The sequence below is a fragment of the Camellia sinensis genome, chromosome 10 (genome assembly GCF_055761805.1).
Source record: "Camellia sinensis isolate YWXY chromosome 10, ASM5576180v1, whole genome shotgun sequence".
Taxonomy (NCBI): Eukaryota; Viridiplantae; Streptophyta; class Magnoliopsida; order Ericales; family Theaceae; genus Camellia; species Camellia sinensis.
Window position 1 is genome coordinate 133,156,647 of NC_138970.1, and position 15,417 is coordinate 133,172,063.

Below are 15,417 nucleotides of genomic sequence, written 5' to 3' on the forward strand. Positions count from 1 at the left end.
AAATCTATATATGGCCTTAAACAAGCTTCCAGGCAATGGTATTTAAGGTTTAATGATACCATTACCTCCTTCGGATTTAAGGAAAATGCGGTTGATAAATGCATATATCTGAAGGTTAGTGGGAGCAAGTTCATTATTTTGGTGCTATATGTGGATGACATTTTGTTAGCTAGTAATGACCTTGGCTTATTGAATGAAACCAAGGAATATCTCTCTAAGAACTTTAAAATGGTCGATATGGGTGAGGCAAACTATGTTATTGGCAGAGAGATCTTTAGGGATCTATCTCGAGGATTGCTAGGACTATCTCAAAAAGGATATATTGATCGTGTTTTGGAGAGATTCAATATGCAGTTTTGTTTAGCTGGTGATGCACCCATCATGAAGGGTGATAAATTAAGTGAAAAACAGTGTCCAAGGAATGACTTGGAAAGAAAACAAATGAAGGACATTCCATATGCATCAGCTGTAGGGAGCTTGATGTACGCCTATAATGTACCAGGCCAGATATTAGTTTTGCAGTTGGAATGTTGGAAAGATTCCAAAGTAATCCTGGAATAGAACATTGGAAAGCAGTGAAGAAGGTTATGAGATATCTTCAAGGAACAAAGGACTATATGCTCACCTATAGGAGATCAGAACAATTGGAAGTGATCGGATATTCAGACTCAGATTTTGCTAGTTGCCTTGATAGTAGAAAATCTACATCAGGTTTTGTTTTTCTACTAGCCAGTGGAGCAATTTCATGCAAGAGTGTGAAGCAGTCCACTATTGCTTCATCTACTATGAAGGCTGAGTTTGTGGCATGCTTTGAGGCTATAAATCATGCTTTATGGTTACGAAATTTCATCTCAGCACTTGGTGTTGTTGACTCAATTGCCAAGACGCTGAAGATATATTGTGACAATACCGTAGCAGTTTTCTTCTCTAAGAATGGAAAGTACTCCAGTGGTTCCAAACACATGGAAGTAAAGTACTTAGTTGTTAGAGAAAGAGTCCAGAAACAACAAGTGTTAATTGAAAACTTAAGCACCTCTCTTATGATTGCTGATCCATTCACAAAGGGATTACCACCAAAGACATACAAAGAGCATGTTATCAGGATGGGTCTTTTAAGCAACCCTTGATGTGTATGGTTAATCGTGAGTGCATATTTTTATTTGACACTATTTGCACAATAATAATTTTGTTTCTAATTCTCCTATTTCTAAAAGTGTGTGTACATATTAAATTGAATATTGATAAACAGGAAATGTCTTAACAAGACAAATTATAGGGGCCTTTCAGGAAAATAATTATATATCCCGATAATGGACTGGGTTGGTGAAGGTTATCGATGGTGTAGTGTATAGAAGGAAATATGACATAAATGTTATATAACTGCTATGATTCACATTGGTGATCTGAAGTAATCACAGTATTATAGTTTCTAATATATCTGAACTTATTGGCTACTTTTAAAAATTCGTGATCTCGTGTCAAAGTTTTTAGTGTGGAATCCAATGACTCAAAAATTTTATAAATTGCATATTTTGAAAAAAAAAAAAACTCATAATTGCATCATAATCGGCTTAATGGTCCAAGTGGGAGAATGTTGGATTTATTTTTTAGTGTGGCCCAATAGCCTACATATATCTACATGTTTTAATTTATTTGAACTCCACAATTAGATAAAGCCAATATTTTATATAAAGTTCAGTAATTAGAATTTTAATATAATCACTCGTCTAAGATAAGAAGGAAACCTCGATGGATTAGGAATTCTTCTGATAAGAGTTTATCTGGCCCTCTTCTCTCCTCTATATAAGGATGGGTGACTCCCCTTTCATATGATAAGTATTTTTCCATCACTCTAAATTTTATAGTCATCCTAATTAAGAGAGACAGAGAGAAGAAGGTGAGCCAAGAATTCAAGGTTCAACTATTAGGGGTATTTTCTCAACCTCTCTAATTCAATGGCTAGTAAAGGTATGTTCGTTTTATTCTTGAGTTGTATTGAATTCAAGATCATGTAAAATTTAATTCTGCATTATTATTATGATTACACTTACATTTATATGATGCAACTCGATGGCTTTTAGATTCAAGGCAATGAGGACAAAGTCTACAAGTTCAAAAGATCCTTATATGGCATTTGAAATTCTACCAAGCCATTTTGAAAATTGTCTATATTATGAGTCCATTAGATCATTGTGTCTATATTTGGCGGAACTACGACAAGTTAACAATGTTGTCTTTATATGTTGACGATATATTGTTAGCTGAAAATTGCCCAAATATGATTCATAAGACCAAAACTTTCTTGGCATCCAGATTTGAAATAAAAGACATGAGCCTGGCAACCTATGTTCTGGGTGTTGGAATTTCTAAGGATATAGTTCAAAGCTATTGTATCTGGATGTAGAAAAATATATGGAAAAGTGCTCAAAAGATTTAACATGGATAATTGCAATCCTTTTAACACACTTGTTTGCAAGGGACAAAGTTTCAGTAAAAACATGAGTCCTCAAAATAAATCTACAATTGAGGAAATGAGGGATGTCCCTTATGCCCAGGCAGTTGGTAACCTGATGTGTGCCATGACAAGCATAAGGCCTGACAATTGTCATGCAGTTGGATTGGCAACTAGGTTGCAATCCAATTTAGGCAAAGCACATTGGGAGGAAGTCAAACAAATGTTTAGATATTTACGAGATACAAAAATGTTTGAAATTGTGTTTTGGATTATGTGATATAGAAGTTAAAGGATATACTAAAGCGAATTTTGTATTCGATGTAGATGATAGAAAATCTACAAGCGGTCATGTATTCCTATTTGGTGGACTGCAGTTTCTTGGTCAAGCAAGAAACAAAGTTGTGTTGCAAAGTATACTATCGAAGTTGAGTATTAGGAATGTGTGCGGTTGAAGTTGCCAATGATGATTAGGTATAGTCTATTTTCCCAAAACTAAAAATTGATATCATTCACTTGAAACATAGTGAATTGAAGTTATTTGGAGTGTGTTGCTAGTAGAAGAATACATTCATAAGGATGCAGTCAGATCGGTGATAAAAATGTGTGCACGTATGGCCAAATGACAATTGAACGTCGATATGAGGTAAAATCATACATGAAAGTTGGCATAAGGCCAAAATTGTACCAATATAAAACATGTCCAACTCAGGTTTTACCACCTTTATTATAAGGGTAAATTACCAGTGGATCCTAATAGCTGGATTTAATTCATATTCAATCCTATTAATTCGTAGCTGAAAGTTGGTCCTATCAAAATCATCGCTAAAAATGAATTTTTGTGACGATTTTCTAAATCTGTCACTAAAACCTGACAATTAGTGATGTTTTCTATGATGGATTTTTAAATTGTCGCTGAAAACTAAAAATTAGAGATGTTTTTTTTATCAGTTTTTACAAAAAATGCCGCGAATTATCACAGGACTTATTGTTGAGACCTGCACGTAACTTATTATAATGTGTTCAAGTGGGAAATGATAGCATAAGTGTGAACACACCATAATATGGTATGCTTTGGTATATCTAATCATTACTTATTTTGGTGATGAGACCTCTCGCAAAGGAGGAGAATAATCTAGAAGCATGGAGTTTGAATTTGAATTTCAAAGAACAAAACTCTTAGACAAAGCTTCGTGAATGTTAGAGTTTATGAGATATTTCTAATGGTTGTGACTATTACTAAAAGTTACAACATTGTCTATATATATCTACTATTCGACTCGATAAGCTTACATGCACTATAAAAAATCACACTACTCAAGCTCAACTCGTGTTTGACTCGTTTAAAAATTGGTTGAGTTCGTTATGCAAACAAACTAAGTTTGAACATAATTTTAAACTCGTTAAGCTATCAAACAAAGCTTAGACAGCCTATTACTTGGTCCGATTCAGCTCGTTTTCAGCCCTAACTAGCTTTGATTTTTTTTTTCATTTTCTTTTGAATCAAGAAAGAGTTTTATTGATAAATAAAATTTTCTAAGTGACTCGAGAAGTAGCCCAAATGGTCTTGAGAGGTCATTTATGTACCATGAGTGTCAGGTCTTGGATTATAATTTATGGCAAACTTCACTTTACCCCCTTGTGGTTGGGCCGGGTGCCAATTACCCTCTGACATTCGGAAATCACCACATAACCTCCATGTAATTTGTGGACTAAAACGCACACTAACTTCTATTGACAGAACATATAAATTTACCTTTATGCCCCCATTTCTTCCTCTTCTCTCTTTTAAATAAAACCTGCAAATATACATATATATATATATATATAAACACACCTATTTTCTTTCTCCAGTTGTTCTTTTGAAGGTAATAGAAGATGATCAGACGAGAAGATGAAAAATCCTCTTAAGAGATTGTGGATCGGAAGCTATAGCCTTTTCTTTCAGACTTTTCTACAGATTCAGCTGGATGCCTTTCTTCCTTGTTGAGAGACAAAAAAAACAATAGAAGATGGATGAATATTCATTCTATTGCCACTGTCTCTAATGAGAAAAGCTCCATGCTACCAACTCTAACATATATATATATAAACCTACAAATTGCATATATATATAATTTGTATATATATATATATATATGTATATATTCTTAAATCTGTAGCTAAGATGTCCACAATACTTTTTTCATGGAATCTCAAAATTTTAAGGCTGAATGACCCCAAATTTTTTGTAACATTTCTAATTGCCTCTCATCTGCAATCTCCATGGTTTTGACTATGGTATTAGTAATCATTCATGTAGTATAAGGGAAGGAAAATCAAGAAAGAGATAAAATGGTTAGCAATGAAGCAGGGTAAGGATATGGAAGCAAAGGAGACAATGGATGGATTTTACTAAAGGAAGATAAATGAAAGGGATCGAATGTGCAGTAAGCTACAAAAGAAGAAGAGAAAATGAGGAAAAGAAAAAAAAATGAAAGGCTACTAATGGCTGGGATAAATGGAGTAGAGAGAGAAATAATTGAATGTCATTGTTTATAAATTTGAAGATGTGCTAGGGGCATTTTCGTCTTAAAAATAGTGTTACTCTCCTTATAAGCACGTGACTCTCACATTGTGTTATCTTGAACAAAAAAACTAACTGTGCATTTTATTCCACAAATCACATAGGGGTTATGCGGTGATTTCCAAATGTCAGTGGGGTAATCCGCACCTGGTCCAAACCACAAGCGAATAAAGTGAAGTTTGCCCTATAATTTATTGAGATACATTGACTTACCTTCTAATCTAACTATTATCACGTTAACATTTTACCTTGTGGAAAAAATAAAATAAAATAAAATTTCCTCTAAGCTTAAAATTAAAAACTATTTGGTTGTGTTTTCATTTTTTTTTTTTTTTTTTCCACAAACAAATATAATTTATTTTGCAAACTATTTCCAAAAAAAAATTTAGGGAAAAATTTGTGAAAATAACCCACTTTTTAGGAAATTCAAAAAAGTCAATTTCACACAAATAATGAAAATGATGAGTTTTTTTCTCATTATTTTTATTTATGAAAGACAAAAATACTAAAACAAAAAACACTAAAATAGAACTAAATGGGCCAGATAATCTTGGATTTCAAATACTCTAAACAATCCATCCTCCATTCATTGTACCTCAATGGCAGATTATAAATACGATCTAAACAACTCTTCTTGCTATACACACTTAAACTATAAATCCTAGGCAGATTAAAATGCTAAATTTTATGCTTGAAAACTAAAAGGACAAGGACTGTTAAATACGAAATAATAAAACTAATAACATAGTAAAGTTATGATAACATATATTTTGAGCCATCATGGATAGTAGTATCCAAAAGTATTTGCTTCTTGCTTTGTATTATATCAAACAAATATGGTTTCAAGCTTTTGTAGGGGAACTTGTGAGTGAAAAGAGAGATTCAGAGCCCTTTATAAAGCTTTCTGGGTTTGTTCCATCAATGAATTTTGTTTAACAAAGGATTTGTTATCTCTCCTTCATTTAATTAAGTTTATGTGTATATACACTATAATGGTTGACACTCTTTAATTAAATGCACAAATGTAATACATTTATAAATTGTCTTTTAGTGATCATATGAATGTTTTTTAAACTTTCAAATGCCATTTTTATAGTTCTATGGATTATTTTAATGTGGTCATTAATGCCACTAACATACATAAACCTTTTGATTTGGTCATTAAGGCCACATGAATCTAACATAAAATTCACACTTAGATCAAGTTATTATACTATTTGTTTAGTAATGGAATGTGCAACTGCTTTAGCTAAAGCCATCATGTAGTTAGGATCTTTGGTTAATGTTTCCGCATATTCTTCAACTCTTTTGCAGGTGTCTTCATTTTTGGTGTCTGTAGCTAAATTTTGAGTAAGATCAATGGCTATAGTTGACCGAAAAAGATTAGCTGAGACCAGACTATGATCCGGTGAAGAAGAGAAATCCACAACTGTGCTGTAATGAACTCCATGGCTATGTTCTCCTTCATAAGTTACCATTAGGATGGACTCATCCTCCACGCTTCTTTGCACCTAAAACCAAGAATAAAAAGAAGCATTCAATTTTAAGAATAAAAAGAAGCATTCAATTTTAGAATAAAACACTTATTAATTACAACTATGTCAATTCATATAGTTGATGATTGTAATTATTTAGCTGAAAATACGCACTATTAACTTTTTTATAATTTTTTAACTTTTACAAAAAATCATCTAAACCAAGAAAACAAAGGTTTGGGCTTGAAAGAAACATGCAACAAATTAAGAAATCCGAACAAAACTTTACTTCTTACTAATGGATTACTAGCACTTTTTTTTTTTTTTTGATCAGCAAAGAAAATCCTTTATTGATGAAGAAAACATACATTACATATGAGATAACATCAACAAGGAAGAGAAAGAAAAAAGGACAAGAAAAAAAACCGAGCATAGTGTTGGTGAGAAACCAACACTAGCTGACAAGACCACAAACACTTGAAGCCAAAACCCAAAAACTAGTTAACAAAGCTTATACCCACTGAAAATTCCAGCTAAGCTTACTTGAAGCCATCCTTCAACCTTTTAAGACCAAACCCTCCTATCTGGATCGCTCTTTGTTCTTTAACTCTAGCTCAATAATCTTGTTTAGCACATCATCTTCTTTCCCATTGAAATTGATGCCAAGAGATTACTAGATAAATAGCTATCTATATTAAAACCATATATATATATATGGTTTTAATATATATATATATATAGATATATATCTATATTAAATTATAAAGAGAGCACTTTAGTTAGTGTTGAGAAAAAAATGAGGCTATATAATGTTAATTTTCATACCAAAATTATACAAATAAACATATTCTTACAATTGCTTAAACTATTCACATTAGTAATTGTTTGGACAAAAATAAGAAACCCACCTCTCTAAATTCAACCTCACTAAAACCACCTCTCTCAATACTTTCTTTTGCACATATATGTGTGTGGAGCCACTTTAATATATATATACAGAGTGAGTGAGAGAACTGTCAAATTTTGTTGGTTCATGAAAGTTGGAAGGATGATGGTTAAGGGTGTAATTTTGGCCAAGGCCGGTCCATCCAGGCTCGTGCCCGGGTCGGGCCCCCGGCCCAGCCCGGCCTGACCCATGTCGGGCCTTGTGGACTCCCGCAAAAAATCGGGCTGAGCCGGGCCGACCCACAGGCCAAAAAATGAGGCCCAAGCCCAGGGGTATTCGAGCTTTGGGCGGGCCAGTGGGCCGGGCCCTTCGCTTGGACCTGGGCTCGGGCTTTGGGCGGGCCTAAACAATTTTTAATTTTTTTTAAAAATTTTTTCCACCAAAATTTTATTATTTTCCATTAAAAATAACACAGGGCCTCGAGTGAGTTGGGCGGGCCGCGCTTTTGGGCAGTCCTTGAGCCGGCCGATGGGCCGGCCCGAGCGTCAAAACGATGGCCCAGGCCCTGGCCAAAGGCCTCGGGCCACGATGGTCGAAGATAAATCTTCTAGTAAATTTGGGCAGTTGAAAAACTTGATGATACTAACAATTTTGGCATGTAGTAGTGTGAGGTATTGGCATGTGGCCTAAAGGTATGGAAAAAAAAGTTTGGGACAAAATTAATAGTTAGGCTTATGAACCAGGTTGTGCCTTGCAAAAGATCATAAAGTATTTTGCTATACGAGAAATGAAGACCAGAGATTTGTGGAAAAGTTTCCGGGCAAGTTTATGACCAAAAGTGTATAGAATTATCTCTACTTAAGGAAGAAACTCTTTCATTTTTTGTATCATGATGGTTAATCTATGTTTAATCACATTCATGATTCTAATAAAATACTTACTGATCTTTTGAATTTGGATTTGAAATTGAAGATGATAAATCTCTTTTGTTATTGAAACCTCTTCTCAATACATATGATCATTTTATCACCACTATATTGTATGGAAAAGATAAAATTTGTTATGAGAATTTGTTCTTTGGATTAACAATGAGTAGACAAAGAAAAATAGATAGACCCACAATGACACATCTAGTGAAGCTTTGAAATTATAATTAGAGTCAAGATCAAGAAAAGATAAGCTAATAAGAGACAAGCATTAGATCCCGTTCAAAATTAGTGGGAGCTTCAATTGATGGATTGAATCTCACAAATAATGGGTATGCGTATTATCACAACAAAGGGCATTGGAAGACATAGCTTGTTTTTGAAGAACAATTAATTCTAATGTCGATGTAGCACAAGATGACTCTAATGATTCTGAGTGCATTATTGGGTTCATCATTGTTTGTCACTCTAATAAGTGATTTTTAGATTCTGGTTGTACCTACCATGTGTCCCAATATGGACTGATTTTCCAACTTTGAGGAGTTGGATGGTGATATAGTCTTTATGGGCAATGATCATACATGTAAGACTTTGGGGATAGGTGACATAAAATTGAGTTGCATGATAGAACCATTCAAGCGTTTAAGAAGTATTAGACTTGAGTGAGAGTCTCATCTCTCTAGGTACTTTAGAGTATGAATATTACATGATCATCATGAAAAAAAAGGACTCTAAAGGCTGTGTTGGGTGCTTTGGTTGTGATGAAAGCTTTTCAGTAAAGCAACTTGTTTTTTTTTTTTTTTCAAGAGAGTATGATTGTAAGTGGAGCTAACCCCATTGTTAGTTTCGAAAAAGTTGATTCAAGCACCTCCAAATTGTCACACATGTGTTTGTTTGTTAAAGAAACTTCAAGGAATTTTCCAAAATTTATTGGAGGGTGTAAAGCTATGCAAACTTATCTTGGTACATGCAACAGGGAAGCATTGGGAAAAATGTTCTCATGCACGACCATGTGCATTTAGACTTGGGTCTTTGATGGTTGCTTCTCGTGAAGTTAGTTTTGGTTCGGTAGAGAGCATTAGGGTTAAGTTCCAATGTGGTTTGGATTTAATTTGTTTGGTTTGTTGAAGAAAATGTAAATCAGTTTCTTTATTAATTTAATGAATTGAATACAAACAGCTGAAGATATTATATACAGTAGTGTTATAACCAACTCACTAACAAACAACTCTAACTACCTAACAAACTTTACAACTGTTACAGATATTATTTTGAGAACCACTATCAAAACATGACTGTGATATATGAGATCTCAATGCTGAATTCTCCTTTGGCTGTGACAACTGAGGTTGTGAGTTAGGCTTCAGCTTTAGCTCTAACTGGTTTAGCTTAGATTCATTTAGAATCTTATTAGCCCCTTGCAAGCTAATAGGGCAAGGCAGCACAAGATGCTTGTCCTTCACATAATGAAACGAGAGGTAGGAAGAGGTTTGGTAAAGATGTCTACCACCTGGTCTATGGTAGGCACATACTTCAAATCAACAAGTTTGGAAACAACCTTATCTCGAATAAAATGGTAATTTATTTCAATATGCTTAGAACGACAGTGAAAAACAAGATTAGAAGCTAAGGCCAGAGCAGAGAGGTTGTCACACCAGAGCTCAGGAATGGAAAAAGAATTGATATGCATGTCTTTAAGTAACTGTTGCAACCAAGTTAATTTTGCAATGGCATTAGCCAAGGCCGTGTACTCAGCCTCAGTGGATGATCTAGAAACAATGGACTATTTCTTAGCACTCCAAGAAATCAGATTGGGACCCAAATAGACACAATAACCAAAAGTGGATTTTCTATCAAGACTATCTCCAGCCCAATTTGAATTAGAAAAAGCATGAAGAGAAAATGGACCAGCAGTAAATTGAAGGCCATGATGAAGAGTACCTTTCACATATCTCAACAGTTTTTTTACTACTTGAAAATCAGCATTAATAGGAAGATGTATATACTGGCATTCCTGTTTAATAGCTAAGGCTAAGTCAGGCCCGGTAATGGTAAGATACTACAAGCAACCAACAAGGCTCTTATACAAAGAAGGGTTGGAAAAGGGAAGATCATCTGAAGAAGAAGTAGAAGCTTTGATAGCTAAAGGGGTAGAGCAAGGTTTGCAATCAGTTAAACCAGCCTTGTGAAGGAGTTCAGTTGCATATACTTAGCTTGAGACAAGAAATAACCATGAGGCAAGGTTTAACTCAGATCCCTAAGAAATAGGACATAGTACCCAGTTCCTTCGTAGAGAACACAGTATGCATGTGTTGAATAAACTGAGTAAGAAGAGAGGGATCACTGCCAATGACCAAGATATCATCAACATAGACTACAAGAATGAGAAGACTTGTGGAAGTATACTGAACAAAGAGAGAATAGTTTGAGTGGCTCTTAACAAAGCCTTAAGAGAGAAGAAACTTAGAGAAAGTGGAATACCAAGCTCGAGGAGCTTGTTTAAGTCCATATAAGGCTTTCTTAAGCCTGCACACTTGGTGAGAAGATTGAACAAAACCTAGGGGCTGCAGCATATACACTTTTTCATCTAATGTTCCATGAAGAAAGGCATTAGAAATGTCTAACTGATGAATAGGCCAGTGAAAATGAAGAGCCAAAAAAAGGAAGATGCTAATGGTAGGCTGCTTAGCCACTGGGCTAAAGGTTTCATGAAAGTCAACTACCATGAAGAAAATGTAAATTAGTTTCTTTATTGATTTAATGAATTGAATTCAAACAGCTTAAGATATTATATGCAGTAGTGCTCTAACCAACTCACTAACAAACAACTCTAACTACCTAACAAACTCTACAACTATTATAGATATTATTTTGAGAACCACTATTGAAACATGACTGTGATGTATGAGATCTCAATGCTTGACTTCTCCTTTGGCTGTGACAACTGAGGTAAACATGATTGTGATATATGAGATCTCAATGCTGACTTCTCATTTGGCTGTGACAACTGAGGTTATAAGTTAGGCTTCAGCTTTAGCTCTAACTGGTTTAGCTTAGATTCAGTTAGAATCTTGTCATTTGTACTTCAGCATCTTTGGGTGCAAGTGCCTTCAGATGATTTGTAGGAGTTTTGAAGATGATTTCATGGAGTTTTTCATCGTTGGTCTACTATTTGGTTTGGAATTTGGTTCTCTTTTGTTTAGCTATTATTATTATTATTATTTATTTATTTATTTTTGAATTTGGTTTGTGTTGGCTCTATTGTTTTGGTTTGGAGTTTGTTTTGGTATTGCAACAACTTGGTGACGCTCTTCAATTTCGCCGTATGCTTGGATTGGCTCAATGTGTCTCAAGTGTTTGCTTGGTTTGTATTTGATTTGAAGCACTTGTTTGGTTTGTTATTTATTCATTTTGGTTAGTTGGGTATCTCAACTAGGTGGAGTTTTGTTTGAGATTTTTTGTCTTGGTTCAAAGGTTGATTGGGTACTATAGTTGGAAATCTTGCCAAGGTAGAGATTATTTGTTGTTTTTTTTTGGGTCTCATTTGTGATATTGCCCACTTCTGCTCAAGCCGGTCTCACTAAAGGGAGGGGCTTTGATACTGGTTTAATCCACTCAGGCAATGGACTTAAATATAGTTTCTCTCATATTTTGTATTGTGAAGCATAACTTCAGTTTAGTGAGGGATTCAAAAAACTTGTATTTGAGTTTCGTTATTTAGTTATTTGTGAGAATTTGCTTCATTACCACTGTAATTCTTCATAGAGCAATCATTCTCTTTGTTAGTGAAATCTTCTTTCTTTTGTTTGTGATTGTAGCCTTAGCCTAAACCTTGTAAATCTTAATTTCATGAGTTTGTGATTGTCCCTTTCAACCACACAAAAAATAATAATAAAAAAATATAAAAAAAGTCCCTTTCATTCTTATTGGTTTTTTTTATATTAGTTTTTTGGTTCTCCATATTCATAACTATCATTAATCTTGATGGTTGAGTGTTTTTAGAGTGTCTGCACAGGAAGAACTTTCTCAAGTTGTGGGTTTTTGGGACAAGTTTCAATTTAAAGCCAATTAAGAAACATATTTGTTTCACTAAGCTTGTTTTGCTTTGCTTTTGATGTGGATCTTGCTGTCGTTGGGGAAAAAGACATTTCCATCACCCGGATTTGGTTACATATCAAACTCAATTTGAGTTTGAAAATGGTGATTTCTAGAAAAGAGAAGAAGCTGCTAGAGAATTCCAAGTTGAAGAAGAGGAGTTCAGAATGATGCAGAAGAGAAGATGAAACTTCATGGAAGTTGCCATGGTCAGAACTTTAAGGGAGAAGAAATACTGTAGCACATTGATTGTACACGGTTTGGGAAATCTATAAATAGATGTATTGTTAGATTGTTTTAGATAGAGTGGGAGAAAAATGCAAATTCTAGAGAGAAACATAACATCTCCACATAAGGAGAATTTTAAGAGAGCTGTGAGAATTTGTCAGTTTACAGTGAGATAATTCTGTTTTGTATAATTTGTTTGTGATTGAATAAAAGTAGTGTTTAGCAAGTTAATTACTCTCTTTGTATATCTACACAATCGGTATATACCGATCTCCCACTTTTTATCAGGATTCAATTTAGCCATATCTAGCCATTTGCTTATTCTTTTTTATTTATTTATTATTTATTGTTTTTATTTTATTGATGTACTCCAAACTTCAGTATAAGACTCTTAAAAATACATCAATACAGAATGAGGTAGGTGCAAAGCCACCACTTAGCAAGCAAATTATATGCAAACATCAACCTAACAACAAGGACAATACTAAAACAAACAAGAGACACATAACATGTAAGAGAAAGAAAAGAGAGGAATGCACAGAGACACACTGCATAATGACGCCACCAAATGCCACCGTGATATGTGCCAATAAGACCACCAAAAGCCTTTGCTTATGCTTAAAAAATATTGTTAATGACAACACAAAAAGGAATGACATGTTTATAATGTAATCATATCTTATTGTTATTGTTCTAAATTAAGCATTCTTTCAATCCACAATTAATTATCCGATCTATTGAATCATGTGATATTATAGTTAAAAATCATGGATAGTGGAACTTTCTCAACCTTCATAATGGTGTTTTCTACCCACAGAGTTTTAACTTATTGAAAGACATTCTTGGATTGGTGATTAATCCTACAATTGTCACAATCTCAATAGGGTGACAAATGCAAGATTCCAAAACATTGTTGTTATTTTTTTATTTTTTATGTTTAAAGTTTAGTTGCACAGAACATTGCACAAGAGAGACTAAGGGTGAGCCACATATAGTCGTCTCTCTTCTGTGATTGGTTCTGTGAAAAAATTGTGTGCAAGTTGTGCAATTGATACATTAATAGTGAAATATTTTAGCATATATGTACCTTCTTCTTTACTGGACATCCGGGAGCCATTGAACACTTGAAATAAGCTCGAGGTGAAGGATTATCTTTAGTAAATTTCTGGCCATACTTTCTCCAATGAAACCCATCTTTCACTATCTAATAAGATCACAATTAACAAAGAATATAAAGTACACTGACAATTGACAAACCAAGTATATTCTATTCACCATGAACAATTATTTTAATTTTTTTTGTTAAATTTATTTATTTATTATTATTTACGTATGGACTTACTAAGCTCTTTTCACTTGGTTTGGCTCTCACAAAAACCTGTGATGTCTTGACCACTGGATCTGCGGTCATCATCTTGTTTGAGCCAAAGCCCCCATGGCCAAGGCTGTTGGTAGTTATTGCACCGCTCATTCGTTCTTCCTTCTTCCTCTGGATGTGTTCTTGAAGGATGTTGTATCGGTCACTGATAACCTCTATCATCATTTTAAGATTCTCATTTTCTCTGCTTAAGCTTTCCAGTTGCAATTTTAGATTTTCCACCTAAGAAAAACAAAATTCGATTATGATTTTTTTTATAGGGCAAAAAAATGAATAATTAGAAATTTAATAGTACAACGAGATGATAAGGATTAAGAAAAGCATTAGAGCCATGAGGAGAGCATCCCAAATCCCCAACTAGCCTGATTTGTTCAGTGGATTGAATGGTGGCAACAATTAATATATTCTGAAAAACAAAAAAAAAAAAAAGAAATTGAATTTTGGTTTTGTTTATCATATAGACCTTTGTCCCTTGCAAAAAATCATAATGAAGTTGTTTCAAAGCATAACAAAATAACTATTGACCTTTTTTATCAGGATTTTTTATTTTTTATTGATGGATTAAGTAATCATCCAGATTGCATCAATAAGGCTAAGGAAAAATATTAAGTTTTATGAATGATGGCAGAGATGCAGAATTTAATAAAATATATATTTTTTAATTTTTAGATAGTAATAAAATAAATTTGAAAAGGAGAAATTTTGTATTACCTTTTCTTTATGAGAAATGTATTGATGACCATCCATGGTTTGGAGTTGATAACCAAATTCAGATGATATATATAATATACATGAATGAGAATGAGTTTTTTCTTATAGGTAGAGAGATAGATATGCTGCAAGACTGATCCAAACCCCTTTTGTTCACGATTGGGTGGCCTCTCTCTCTCTCTTTCTCTCTCTCTCTACACTAAGAATCAGTGGGGGAGACTGGAGATAAATGAGAGTCTTGGTCTTAGTAATTATTTATTACTTTTTGGGTCTCCCAATCAAGTACATGGGGTGTTTCTCATATGAAGTCAATTTATTATTTTAATTTTTAAATTAAGTCTAATTTGAACAGAATTTTTAAATTAGGTGAAAGTGCTATTACAAATTACGCTTTCACTGTTTGGGGTCGAAAATTTGATGAACAGTGAAAGTGCTATTAGAAACTACGCTTTTAATTAAGAAAGCGTAGTTTCAAACCACGCATTTAACATAATTTTTTTTTTTTTGTGAAGAAAACGTAGTTCCAAACCACGCTTTCACTGTGCATGTCGTTTAATTTGTTTTCTGAAAAAAGCGTGGTTTAGAACCACGCTTTCACTGTGCATGTTCATTTTCTGAAGAAAACGTGATTGTGAATCACGCTTTCATTGTTCACTAAAAGAAGCATGGACTGAAACCACGCTTTCACTGTTCACTACAA

At 33.9% G+C, this 15,417-nt stretch overlaps 1 protein-coding gene and 1 pseudogene across 1 annotated transcript; one reads left to right on the forward strand and one right to left on the reverse strand.

The window, feature by feature from the left end:
• The first annotated feature begins 527 nt into the window (after positions 1-527).
• Positions 528-4,850, forward strand: LOC145800701 (secreted RxLR effector protein 161 pseudogene; annotated as a pseudogene).
• A 1,208-nt stretch (positions 4,851-6,058) lies between these two features.
• On the reverse strand, positions 6,059-14,943 carry LOC114315667 (putative WRKY transcription factor 40). The gene is made up of 4 exons (XM_028262280.2): positions 14,718-14,943; positions 13,971-14,228; positions 13,716-13,832; positions 6,059-6,529 (listed from the first exon to the last, which is right to left on the reverse strand). Exons 1-4 carry the CDS (start codon positions 14,751-14,753, stop codon positions 6,227-6,229), a joined length of 714 nt encoding a protein of 237 aa, XP_028118081.2. The 5' UTR covers positions 14,754-14,943; the 3' UTR covers positions 6,059-6,226.
• Between the last annotated feature and the right edge of the window lie 474 nt (positions 14,944-15,417).

Coding starts and splice junctions, on each gene's coding strand:
- LOC114315667 (XM_028262280.2), bottom strand. CDS start 14,753: ATGGATGGTCATCAATACATTTCTCATAAAGAAAAG. Junction 14,229..14,717: donor ACATTTCTCATAAAGAAAAG/GTAATACAAAAT, acceptor TGTTTTTCTTAG/GTGGAAAATCTAAAATTGCA. Junction 13,833..13,970: donor AACCAAGTGAAAAGAGCTTA/GTAAGTCCATAC, acceptor TGATCTTATTAG/ATAGTGAAAGATGGGTTTCA.